This window comes from Pangasianodon hypophthalmus, chromosome 7, assembly GCF_027358585.1.
Source record: "Pangasianodon hypophthalmus isolate fPanHyp1 chromosome 7, fPanHyp1.pri, whole genome shotgun sequence".
Taxonomy (NCBI): Eukaryota; Metazoa; Chordata; class Actinopteri; order Siluriformes; family Pangasiidae; genus Pangasianodon; species Pangasianodon hypophthalmus.
This window is the reverse complement of record NC_069716.1, coordinates 16012594-16025054: the sequence shown is the minus strand read 5'-3', so window position 1 is coordinate 16025054 and position 12461 is coordinate 16012594. Positions and strand designations below refer to the sequence as shown.

The 12461-nt window shown below is 39.1% G+C and overlaps 2 protein-coding genes across 3 annotated transcripts; both read right to left on the bottom strand.

The window, feature by feature from the left end:
* Positions 1 to 1283: 1283 nt before the first annotated feature.
* On the bottom strand, positions 1284 to 6579 carry chic1 (cysteine-rich hydrophobic domain 1). 2 transcript variants are annotated; one of them, XM_026917313.3, is made up of 6 exons: positions 6391 to 6572; positions 5358 to 5412; positions 4234 to 4389; positions 3805 to 3861; positions 3341 to 3400; positions 1284 to 2449 (listed from the first exon to the last, which is right to left on the bottom strand). In XM_026917313.3, the coding sequence occupies exons 1-6, from the start codon at positions 6531 to 6533 to the stop codon at positions 2399 to 2401; spliced, it is 522 nt and encodes a 173-aa protein (XP_026773114.1). In that variant the 5' UTR covers positions 6534 to 6572; the 3' UTR covers positions 1284 to 2398. The 2 variants fall into 2 exon arrangements, with proteins under 2 accessions (XP_026773114.1, XP_034162092.1); XM_034306201.2 differs by lacking the exons at positions 1284 to 2449; positions 3341 to 3400 and adding an exon at positions 3407 to 3659 and having other exon boundaries at positions 6391 to 6579.
* A 1003-nt stretch (positions 6580 to 7582) lies between these two features.
* Positions 7583 to 11039, bottom strand: cdx4 (caudal type homeobox 4). Its single transcript, XM_026917312.3, has 3 exons — positions 10312 to 11039; positions 8514 to 8659; positions 7583 to 8406 (listed from the first exon to the last, which is right to left on the bottom strand). Exons 1-3 carry the CDS (start codon positions 10751 to 10753, stop codon positions 8173 to 8175), a joined length of 822 nt encoding a protein of 273 aa, XP_026773113.1. The 5' UTR covers positions 10754 to 11039; the 3' UTR covers positions 7583 to 8172.
* Between the last annotated feature and the right edge of the window lie 1422 nt (positions 11040 to 12461).

Genomic DNA, 12461 nt, shown 5'->3' with positions numbered 1-12461 from the left:
GAAATAACAGTATATTCTTGATGCTACCACGTGTGGTTTGTACTATATAAAAATAGCATTCTAAAGAAAGTAGAATAAAACTGATTTGTGGTACACTTTAGCCCAATAACCCTGCCCTGAATATGACTTAGCCTGCCCTCTTCAGGCTGCCTGATACTCCAGTTTAAGAGTTGACATTGCTCACTGCAATACTGTGTTTATGCAGGGCAACTTTAATCACAAATCTATCCACCATTCCTAAAATGCACTGAGGTGAAACAATGAAGTGGTGTGTGCTGAACCTTGCAGCTGTGAGAATGTGAATATATACTCAGCTGAGCTTGTCTTCTACACCTTTATCTCTACTTAAAATCCACATTTCACTGAACTCCAATGACTAATCCATGTACACTAATCAGTATTTGTACATCCATATACATTTTCTCTCTTTGGTTTTAAAGTAGTTTTAATAGTGGTTTTTAGTAGGTCCTTTTATGCTTCACTTACTCACTGCTACAACAATTAACGTAGCACCATTTAATCTGAAAACTGTAAATTGGGAAACTAAGCATAGTATCACAGCCCAACATAATCTCCTACTTGCACATTGGTAATAATACACTATTCAAGTAGTATGGAAAGTAGGATTATGGTGAGCATTTACATTGTCCCTTTTAACGTATTTCTTTAAAGTGGGACCAGATTCAACCACACCACCCTTCTGCATTCACGTTTATACTTATTTCTCAGGAGATGAGGCACCATGAACCTATTTCAGTGTCTGTTTCAAGATTTGAGTTTTTTCAGTAACATCATGGGCAGTAGGAAACATAACCCTAAATGAAAGCTGCGTTTGAATACATGCTTTTTTGTTATTATTATTTTAACAATACACTGTATAAAGACTTGAAATCAACACTGCATCAAATTATCTGCCTTTGGTATTGATTTTATACTTAATTCGATCAAGCAAAATTATGTTAATATTAAAGAAATTCATATGCAGCTAGTAACTGCAAACTGAAATGACACTATGCAAGGATGACAATTGTCAAAAACGTTATAATCAACAATTTATTTATGCTTTCCACAGAAATAAAGAGAAACATTTACAGGAACTCTGTAGTAGGACGCTGAGAGGCGCTCTGCAGTAGAACACAAAGATTTGTCTCTCTCCAAATAATTAGGCAAAGTTTAGGTGTCTTAATACAGATCTCTCCAAACATTCTGCTCAATTCAAGAGGCACTCTAATCCACCAGGCTGACATGTTAGAAAAATGAAGAACGACAAGGGAGGTTTAACAAAAGAGAATCAGGATACGCATGAAAATGGAGTGTGAAAGTCCACATTTCTGCATCTGTATAACAGCACATGGACTTCACCAAAAACAGCAATATGAGATTCAAAGCTGAAACATAAAAAAGCAAGAGGAAAGAGACTACAAAACAATGTTTCTACATACATACAAGGTGAAATTCACTTTGAAATGAATGACATTTAATATTCTTAATAAATCTTGATTGGCAAAATCATCTTTAATAGTCCAATCTTATGCTTTCAGTACACACGACATTAAAAAAAAAAAAAAAAACACCTCAGGGACTATCAACTGAAAGCCTGATGTCCTTGTGTGCTCAAGTGCAATTTTCAGCCCTCACTTTGACTGGCATGTTGTACATACGTTTTATGGCTTTCTAGGTAAACGGGTCCATATAGACTGGAAAGTTACAGAGATGCAGTTTATAAACAAAACTATGTTACAATAACAGATTGGCAGAAAACTAATCGCCAGCTAAATTACATTATGTAAACATGAAGTACTAGGCTGTACATTACGTCCAAAATTATATTCAATGGTCTGTTTCTTTAACTTGCCCCTGTTTAGAGGACGATCATCAAAGTGCAGACGGAAAAAAAAATCATGCTGACATTTTAGTTACTTTAAATTCCCTGCCCATTCCAATAGCGTAAAAGAACCCTTTTCATTTTGCTTTAGACCAACTACATCAGCAAATGTGCAGGATTTGCTCTGCACCCCACACATACACTTCCATTTACTTTTATCATAAGGCAAATACACACCTTGAGGTGCCTTGATTTTATCAACAATATTACATGTAGAAGGTGGGAAGTATGGATGGCTAGTGGGGTAAATGCACTTTTAAACAGTATTGTTTTATTATTTTATGTAACGAAAACATCTGGGTGCAACACAGGAGCGTTTCTACTACATCTGGAAATGTGCAAAATCTGCTCTAAAGCAAAGTGACAGTGTTGCGAACTCTACTGTACAAGGTACTGGGAGGAAAAAAGGGTCACACAGAGACACCTGTGAAGACCCTCAATCCAACTTTATATACAAGGCACTAAGTAAGGAGCGGAGTGAGAGCCATTCACCAGCATCCCTCTGCAGTGCTCTTAGTCTGGTCGGAATATAGGATATTTGGGTAGGAATTCTATAAGAATCACCTGGAGGAGGAAAGGAAATATTAATATTAAGGAGCTAATTTACTCCAGACCATTCAAAGATTCATTTACTAACAATAAGCATCTTTTATCAAGTTGGATACAAACGAATTTATCCTTAAATCATTCACAGGAGCATTTATGTGGTATTCATGAAGATCCTCACTAATATGAAATGATGGGCTTCAAACTGTATAACTGATGAATGTTACTGCAATTTTGTATACAGATTATACTAACAAGTTTAAAGTGCTTATTTATTTCAATTACACATTTTATGAAACTCAGTCATTTCATATTAATGACTTAAAACATATCCTAACATAAATTAATAAATTAGTCCATTAGGACAAAAGTAACGGCACCCTATAAAAGGAGGAAGAGTTCCCATGGTGGCCGACGTGATGCAATGACTGAGCTGCATTACTGGAAGATTTAGCACACAACATGCTTATGAGGCACTCTTTCACCATTTAGTTGTCATTTTGTCAGGTCCAGCTCTTTGTGAGTTTTGCCTTTTATGGGTTTTTTTTGACCGTAACTAAATGTAAATCAGTTGTGCCATGAATGTGCTTGGTAATTTATGGGTGACATCCGTTAATAAACATTTACACAGGAGAACGTAGAAAATCAATTTTACTGAAACTTTAGTAATTCTGGCAGGAATTTTAAATTTGGCCAATGAAAACATTTACGCACAATTCATTTACTAAAGGATTGATAAATGAGACCCAGTAACCTAGCCAAATGCACTTAGAATAAACTAATTTGTAGTTAGTTTTGAGGATAAAAGAGAATGTTAGAATGTTAGTGATGTCCTTTCAATTACTGCTACCAAATGTAAATTATTAAGGTACACACAGGCATTAACATCTGTAACTGCTAAGTACTTACATATTCCATCATGTTATTACTCTCACATTTTCTTCTGCTGAGTTTCCAGTGTAGTCCCAGCTGATGAGAATTATAAAGCACTGGAGTTAGTGAATGCTCTATGAGTTCCCAGTCCACGCAAACACTCCAGACATGCAGACAGGCTTTACACATGTGGGTTCACTCGGGTCAAACAGCAGTTAGTGCTCTGAGGAGTTTCCTCACTATACTGGCTGTAGTGTCTGTCAGCCTCTGGCGTGAGACACAAGCCATTTTTACTGCTGACCTCTGCACAGTCTGGTCAGCCTCTGCAATCTATCAATAGCCCAGCCAAAAATAGCTGCGAAGGACATGGGCATTTTCACAGTTTAGCAGCTAGATTTACAACCATTAACAACATCTAAACACTTCATTTACTGAGGCACTGAAAACTACTGGGCACTTTCCTTTATTGCTCTAGTGGTACCGAGGTGAAATTTGCTTACCTTGTGATATAATCGGTTGTTTTCCCATTCTAACAATTTCTGAATGGATCTTCGTGTCTGTCAAACAGAGAAACACACAGGGGTTAAACGTGCCAGCAATCACCCCCTCAAAACCTTCAAACAGGTGCTTAGCAAATACCAATAAAACACCCGCATTAGGACTTTAGAGACATTTATGGACTGAGGCCCCTATTTAACCAGCTCATAAGCTGCATGTTATGGTCAATAACCTGGTGTGGATTCTCAAACTTTTCATAGCACATCTTTCAGCTAACCTGGTTTAACGTATCAGTTGTACGCCATGTCGCTAATTAAACACCTTGTTATTTTGGCTTCAGCACTAAAGACAATATTATTAGAGTGCTAAATGCAGTAAAAGAGAGATGGCTGATTTACAGATAGACCGGTAACAACAGAGGAGGGTCTCACCCTCTTGTTGAGGCATATGACAGGCCACAGACTGCAGCCCACAGTACAGCAACAGCACAAGCAGCCGCACAGTAGCCATTTCACATTGACTGGTAGGTTCTTCTTCAGGCAAGCATTCACCCGGTTGATGCTTGTCTTGAACTCCTCTGGAGCGACCTGAAAAAAGCAGAGGTAATTAAATACTGGCCAAAAAAGAGAGAGACAAGTTATGATTATTTTGATCATCAACATGCTGCCTTTTACTAATGCACCAACTGCTAACAGAACTAAACAGTGTGCTAAACACAAGTGACACATACAAAAAACAGAACATATACAAATGTGCACGTACACAGAATATAACAATGGCATTAATTTTGCCTCAATTTGTCACAAAGATTCCACAAATTGGAAAATTTAAAAAGATCCCGTGCAAATCTTTAGCAGATGTGGTCTTTAAAAAGCAGATGAGATTTCATAATTGCATGCTTCTAACTTGCCAACCAAGTTCCAGGACTTTCAAGGCAAAGGGGGGACAAAAAAAGGAGATAAGTCCACGGCCTGTGGCTGTACCGTCCAAACAACATGAATGGCTGCTCATTCCTCACTGGGTATGTACACCATAAAACCGGGGTCGTAATCTTTTATGACAGGATGCAAAGGTCTCTTTGCAAACAGTGAAAGAGCTCGGAATAAAGCCCCACAGGCCTGATCTGCACCCTTCAGTCATCATAATCCTGACCTCATCCATCACATGTCACCCTAGGTCACAATACTGGAGATACATTTTATTGCCCTGCACTTCCCTCAGCCTGCTCTTCCCCCTGCAACCTTTTTTGTTTCCGTATCCGACCCAGGAAGCTTTTCTTTCTTGTGCACGGCACAGTCTTTATTTCATTATTTTGTCACCTGGAGCTGTGTCTTCCCAACACTGGGATCCCAGGCTGCCAGGCCCTTAGACAGCTTACTCATTGACAGAAGCCCACTTTAGTGCATTCAGCTTGCGTTAGTTGCACTATGGTGCACTTACTGAAATACTCCAGTACTGGACTCAAGATTCCTGGGAGATTTTTTTTTTAAATGCACTATAGAAATAGCCACATGCTATATACATTTGAACATTCGAATTGTTTAGGCACCATTACCTTTCCTGTAAGAACAGATGGGAATTCTGTGTCAAATTTGTTGCTAAGTCCAAACCTATAAATACAGAAATTACATGTAAAGCAAGATTCCATATAATTTTAATACGCTGTCAATACGAAAAATACAGTTTTGCGATGCAAAAATAATTAAACCAAGGAATAAGTGATTGTAAAGGTAATATTAGTGCAGAACAATCTGCACCAATGTTCAGATAATGCATTTTGTAAGTACAAGATCTGTCATTTGTAACAGATGAAAGGTGTCATATTTGAAAATTATCTGGGAGCTACGACACAGTGCAATATACTGCATTAGCTTTCTATAATGTTGTTGCAAATTAAAACGATCATTATTACACATATTATCAATATTATGTTTATTAGGATCTAAATTACTGCCGGTTTGGCTACTCAACTGGGCTGAATCTCAACTGGCTCCCTACTCCCTACATTAGTACACTACGTCGGAGATGATATAATATGGCTTTTGCACCATATGTAGTGCACTATATACACAACAAAGAGCGATTTCACATTTGTCGCGGAAGTAAGTGAAGGATAAGGCACAGAGCAGTACGTTGTAGATAAGGAGTTAAGATCATAAGCGAGTGTGTGCGGAACTGTTTATGTTTTTAACAAACCGTAGTGCCCAATTTACATATTAGCGAAGATGAAAAATTTTGGGGGGAAAGAAGTTAAGTACTTTATGCACGTGATAGTACTGATGTCTACGGTAGACATCCACGATAAACAAATAAGCCATGCAGGCTACAGATGACAGGACATGTGTGTATATGGCTATCAATAAAAGACTGAGTGCCTCAAAAGACGTAAAGGAGCGTTCTTCTGTCTTCCAAAATCAGTGTCGCTGAAATGGAAGGGTGTGTGAGAGGGTTGGCCTGCGTGTATTTTGAGAACTACCATCATGCAAGCAAGAAAAAAACGCACACACTGAACGCTAGCGTGGCGGCTAACCACAGCAGGACTAACACAGCGGCATAAAGCGGCGGCTCTGCGGCGCTCGTTTGCTTACACAGTGATGTGGCCGGCCCCTCGCATTATCACAGGTTCAGGGCAGTATCTGGCGAGGTGCTCTTCACTCACTATTCGCTCGTCTTCTTCTTCTAACTCATAAATGGTATCAAAGTCCGCCATGTTGGGCAGTAAGACGCTCATGACGTTTCTGACACTGCGCGAGTGACGTCGGAGCTACGTAAAGCGCGCGCCCGCTGAAGGGCGGGGCTTAAAGTGCGAGTGTCAGAGGCGGGAAAGCGTGCTGCCCCAAAGAGGGCCTGGTCATAGTGCACCACCATTCAGCATGAACAACTGAATTTAATTAATGGAAAGAACAAATGGTAAGGTCAAAAGAGCCTTTTAACCTTGCTACACAATTATGTAACAGGATTATAGGCTAATTCAAATAGTTCGGATACACATTTATGTAATTTAAGTGATACGCTTACTACTAGCCTGTCTAATAGACCCATGGTTCGTGTGGGGTCCAGAATCCTGAATCCATTAATAAGCCATTATTTTATTTATTATTCTTATTCATTTTTTTTAAATAAAGGAGTCCCTGCGAAAAAAAAACGTTGTAAAACCCTTGTACTATTTTTAAAGTAATCCTAAAAGGATGAGTCAAATAGCTAATAGTCTAGTATCTAACCTAATTCCCCCTGAAACTCTAAACCACGTGTAGATTATTTAGTCATACTCCTATAATTAACTATGAAACAATAATCTTTATAATAGCCTACATCACAGGCTACACAGCACATCACGGCCTGGAAATAGGAGCAAAATGGGCAAGCTTATCACAAAGGATAATCACATTCATCTTTGCTACAGCCTGTATGAAATTTTGTGCAGCCTGTTTTTCTATTATATAATCGCATTTTGTCCTGATGAATAGTACACATCGTTTTTTCCTTTCTGATTTTGGGGCTAATTTTGGGACAATTGCATATGTTCATATCTTTATTAGGATGTTTACACTTTGCACTAAAATGACCTCAGTGGGTCCAAGTTTTTGCTTTTTTTTTTTTTAGGACTTGGATTGTGAATGAAATGAAAATACTCGAGGTCTATAGGTTATAAGCAGTGGCTGCTCTGTTTAATGCGTTCATCCACACAAACTGAGCTTAGATGACAAACAGGTCTACATGTTGACATTTAAATATGCGTGTTTTGGGTATTCTTGTGGATATAATGACATGATTCCGTGATGTTTTTCAAAACGTTTATTTACATTTGGAACGTTATTTACACTCAAACGTTCTACCCATAAATCCGAAATCTGCATTCACGCATGTGAACGGAAAGGTGCTGATGTAAAGAAACGCTGAAAAGTAGCAGAACTCGTCCACGCATGTGAAAATACTGAAAATAGGCCTACAGTTTGAAGATCAGCATACGTCTGTAGAAACACTGTAGGCCTCTACCTGAGATACTTTATTTACAAAAACTCATACACTCACCACATACAGAAAATGATATTTATATCTTAATCGATCAAACACAAACAAAACTATAGAATATTTAGCTTTTTTGTACCAGACGAACATTTTTGTCGTGCGTTTTTTTTTCCTTAATTTTAAAAAAACTATTCTATTAAAACAATATTTGAAGAGCCTCCAGCCTTTGGTTGCAATAAAACCTCCATTCCTCTGTTCCTATAATCCACGAGCTCGCGCTCCGGGGCGTGTGGTCTGGAGCGCGTGAATCCCGTTGAGCGCTGTGTGTCGTGTCCTTGCAGCGGGTCGGAGTGCTCAGTTTTAAGTCAGATGTTTTGGAGTAAGATGCTCCAAGTTCGAGTTTACTGGGTGACCGTAACTTGCTGAATGTTTCTTATGGACGGTAAGGCGTTCAATCCTGGAGGCGGGTAAACGGAGCCGTGCACATCCGAGGGACTGAGCGAGCCGGGGACGGGCAGAGGACTGACCGAGCCCGGGTCACTGTGCACAGAGCCGCTGCTGCCGTCTGACTGGCCCAGCTTCTTCTTAATCAGCTTCCTCTCCTTAGCACGGCGGTTCTGAAACCAAATTTTTACCTGAACAAAAAAAAAAAAAAACTTTACATTTCCATCTTTTACAATCTTACAGCAGCCTTAATGGTTTGTATAGAAATGATGAGCTGAGATTGGACTGCAGGTCGTACCTGTCTCTCTGAGAGGCCCAGATTCACCGCCAGCTCCGATTTTCTTCTTATGGTAATATAACGATTAAAGTGAAACTCCTTCTCCAGCTCCAACCGCTGGTGATCCGTGTAGACCACTCGATATTTCTCCTTTGTTCTCGTTTTTCCTAAACAGATGCAGGAATGTAACAATAAATAAAAAAAAATAATAACAATAGGCCTACATTATAAACCAACCCTGTAGTAAATACTGAAATTACAGAATGCATAATAATCAGAAGCATATGTTAAAAAGTTTGCTGAAACTAATCCCACTGTAAGTCACAAATGAAGGCAACAAAGCATTGTCTGTAGACAGTGAAATGTAAAATGATGGACTCTCTTACAAATCATTTTGTCTGGAAACGTCCAGTATCATAAAAACACCAGGCCTGCGCTTGCAAAAAGACATCATATTTACCTGTAGCTATTAAAATTTGTAAACTGAGATTGTGATCTCCTCTGATGACAAGTTTTGAACAAACTGCAGAACAAAGAGTCGCATAGCTATGACCTAAACGCCACTGATGTGTTAAGAGGCGTTACAGAGGAGATTCAGCCGAGGATGCTTGGCATACAGCCAAGATCCAGCTACTCTAGTTTGATTTACCAACCAATTGCTTTTCATATTCGGGGGAAAAAAAAACTGTCATGTGTGTCATAAAATTATGTCTTTTTCACGTATGAAGGAGACAGTAGTTTAATTGGTTTATTAATTCCAGTCTGTGACAAAACATATGACCTATATTAACTCCAAAATAAATAAATAAATAAATAAATAAATAAGACCCTGACACGGTTGGATAAAATCATTGGAAATTAGAAACTTTCTAGACTTAATATCATAGTTTAATCATGTGTAAATCCAATGCCAGACCATCATCAAATGTTGACATTATGTTGGCATATCCTAGTATATTTGTTGGTTGTATATAATTCTATACGTTTGAGAGTGTTTTGCTGTTTTATCATGTGCTGGAGACTGATGACTTTTATTTGCTGTGAAATTCGCCACTCTTTTCCGGCAATACAACCCTTGAAGACAAGGGACAGCGAAAGACGTGTTGTTGCATATCAAAGTAAAAATGTGTTGAAAGGAGCCGCCGCCTGAATATGACAGATAACCCACAAAACTTGAGACGAGATATCAGGGGAAAAAACGTGGATCTCACATCTAGTTTACAGGAGTGGAGCCATTAGCATTACAAGTGGTGCTGGCGCCAGATCCCAACACCTTCACCTGCCACAAGTAACCTCCATCTGCTTCTTCAAAACTTTCATGGGTAAAAATAACACAGCCGAAATATACTCTTGCTTAAAAGCTTGTTAAAAAGCTTGTTTAAAGCATGAGTTTTAAACATTTCCACACAGACCTCATCTTAATGTATAAACTCATTAACAATTATTAATATCACCTTATAAACTTCAGCCTTCTGGGTCATTTTCAGTAAAGCTGGCAAAAATGCATTTAGTTTATTTCTGTTGTTAAGACCCATTATACTTTAACTGATTTTTTAAGATTTTTTTTTTAATTGATGCAGGGAAAAAGATTGAGTTAAACATTTAACTAGGCGAATAATTGACTGTGGTAATGATACTGAAGGATTGCACTTTGAATCTGAATCTGAGTGCTCAGGCATGGCATCATGGATTATTATTCAGTCATTATCTCAGGATGCGCACCAGTGGCACGTGTTATGGGTGTACACTATGATATTAATAACATAGATGAACTAGATTAAGACGTTAATTTAGACTTAATGCTTAATGCTAAACCTACCGGTTGAAGAGGACTGGACTGTTTTGCTCATCCACTGGTAAGAGTTGCGCCGTTCTTTATCCGGGGACATTTGGGCCACGGGAATGTTGTCGGGTGGCGGGGGCAGCACAGCCGACCCCGGGTTATGCATAGAGTTGTAATCAGGCGAGCAATAGGAGACTTGTCCCGGTGATGAGTTGCTCATGGGAGTTGCTATAGTATTGGGAGGCGGAAGGCTGTAGGCGCCCCAGTCCTCCCTCGGACCTCCGTACGGAGCGGCCCACGGTCCTGCGGCCTGAGAGTGTGTGTCCATGCTGGCCATATGATGGTATCCACCAAAATCAGAGTACTGTGGCGTGGAGACGAAATTCTGTGGCGGGAGGTTGATACCAGATCGCCGTACAGGTCCTTGGTGGTGATACATGTTTCCTTCGCCTTTATCCAAAAGGTATCCAACATACATGATTCACAAGAAAAAAAAGGACCCAAAACCTGTTTTTAAGACGACATACTAGCAATGCATCATGCTAGATATGGCTTCAAGTGAATTAGAGGGCCAGAATTAGAGGTTTCTTCTGAAATGTGGTAGTCCAGAAACAAAAAGATTTCCAAGCTGGTCATGCGATGTAGTCCTTGACGTGCTTCAATCAAACATGTTGTGACTCTGTTGACAAGGTGGTGGTCACTGATGTACGTATAACAAGGCCTTCCTGACGTCAGCCAAGACTTCAAACCCTCTGGATTTGCATTCAAATGAGGGGCCAATAAGGCCGCCAACCCACTGCGCACATTCCCCTAGCGCCTGATTTCCGCATCACCTCAATACTGCAGATCGTGCAGGAAGGGACACTTCTGTTTCTGAGTGCAACAGAGCAAGTTTGCAACACAAACTTACTGAGATTAACTAATGGTATGTACTAGAAAAAAAAAAGAACTATGAAAAAATAGTAGGCCATCTCACTTTGAAGTACATCACACAGATGAGCAAATTACCATCCTATAAATAAGGCATAATAATAATAATAATAATAATAATAATAATTATATTCATTATAATGACACATTGTCATTCCTCATAATAATTATGTGTCGTCTATAAACGTGTAGAGTGCGTGTGTTCATTCATAACTAGCTGTAATTTAAGGAGACCTGTGGATATGGGAACGTTCCATCTGCATAGTACCCATGCCACTTTCTCGCCTTTCGAATGTGCGCGTTATTTGTTAAAGATCTCCGAGTGAAAGAGGTGTAAAGCGTGTTGGTGCCTCTTTCTGTGTCTCTGACCAGCTTCTCACTGGCGGCATCCTTCACACCTTCACACTCTGAACAGGTCACACTTCACAGTTAGTTCCGGCCTGGTGGGAACCCGGGCTCTTTTACACTCCGCACTCGTGCAGGGACACCGGGTCGAGCGTGTCGCCAACTAGTTGGAAGATTTAACGACTTGTTAACTCTTTTATCGGTTGCAGCTCTGAGGACCAGCTGCCTGTGTACATGACTTAATTCTACACACTGTGATTTCACTTTTCACTGGAGTTCAGTGCACAGCTCAGGAAATCACAGGGGACAAGGAAGCACATACAAGCCAATAGATTATTAGGTCAGCAATAATATAAAACAGTAAAAGAAATCACACAAAACTGTCTTGTTTTAGCTTGTAGACATGTGTTCAATATGTAGAATTAATCATTTCATGTGCCTAGAAACCTAACTTTATATAGTTACACAGACTATTGAATAATTGTTACTGTTTAGTGTTGATTCATTCTGTAGTCTGTATAATACAATCATAGATGAAGAGACTCTTTTATTAATACTTGTCTATACGCAAGAGGTTACTAGGCTAGAGCTTTTGTTCTGAACAAGTGGCTCCCCCAGAATCATAAAAAAATAGAACAAAACTAATTTAAAATATTTTAAACGCTGAAGCTATAGTGTTTAATTTTAAATGTACTCTCTGCTCTTAAAAATAAAAGTGCCAGAAATGATTCTAATGCCACAGAAGAACCACTTTTGGTTTCTTAAACAAAACCTTTTGACTGATGAATCTCTAACCATTTTTGTCAGTGCCACAATAAATAAATAAATAAATCTCACAGTCATTATGTGGAAGGATTCATATGGTAGAAAATGCTTATTCAGTTTATTGTGTGGAAGATTGTTAAATAATC

Bases quoted from the DNA above. Each gene is read 5' to 3' on its own strand.
- chic1 (XM_026917313.3), bottom strand. From the start codon at position 6,533: ATGAGCGTCTTACTGCCCAACATGGCGGACTTTGATACCATTTATGAG. The intron at 3,401-3,804 runs GTAAGCAAATTT...AATTCTCATCAG, and splicing joins ACAACCGATTATATCACAAG to CTGGGACTACACTGGAAACT. The intron at 2,450-3,340 runs GTAAGTACTTAG...TTCCTCCTCCAG, and splicing joins GTAATAACATGATGGAATAT to GTGATTCTTATAGAATTCCT.
- cdx4 (XM_026917312.3), bottom strand. From the start codon at position 10,753: ATGTATGTTGGATACCTTTTGGATAAAGGCGAAGGAAACATGTATCAC. The intron at 8,660-10,311 runs GTAGGTTTAGCA...GCATCTGTTTAG, and splicing joins AGTCCAGTCCTCTTCAACCG to GAAAAACGAGAACAAAGGAG. The intron at 8,407-8,513 runs GTACGACCTGCA...TTTTTTGTTCAG, and splicing joins TGGGCCTCTCAGAGAGACAG to GTAAAAATTTGGTTTCAGAA.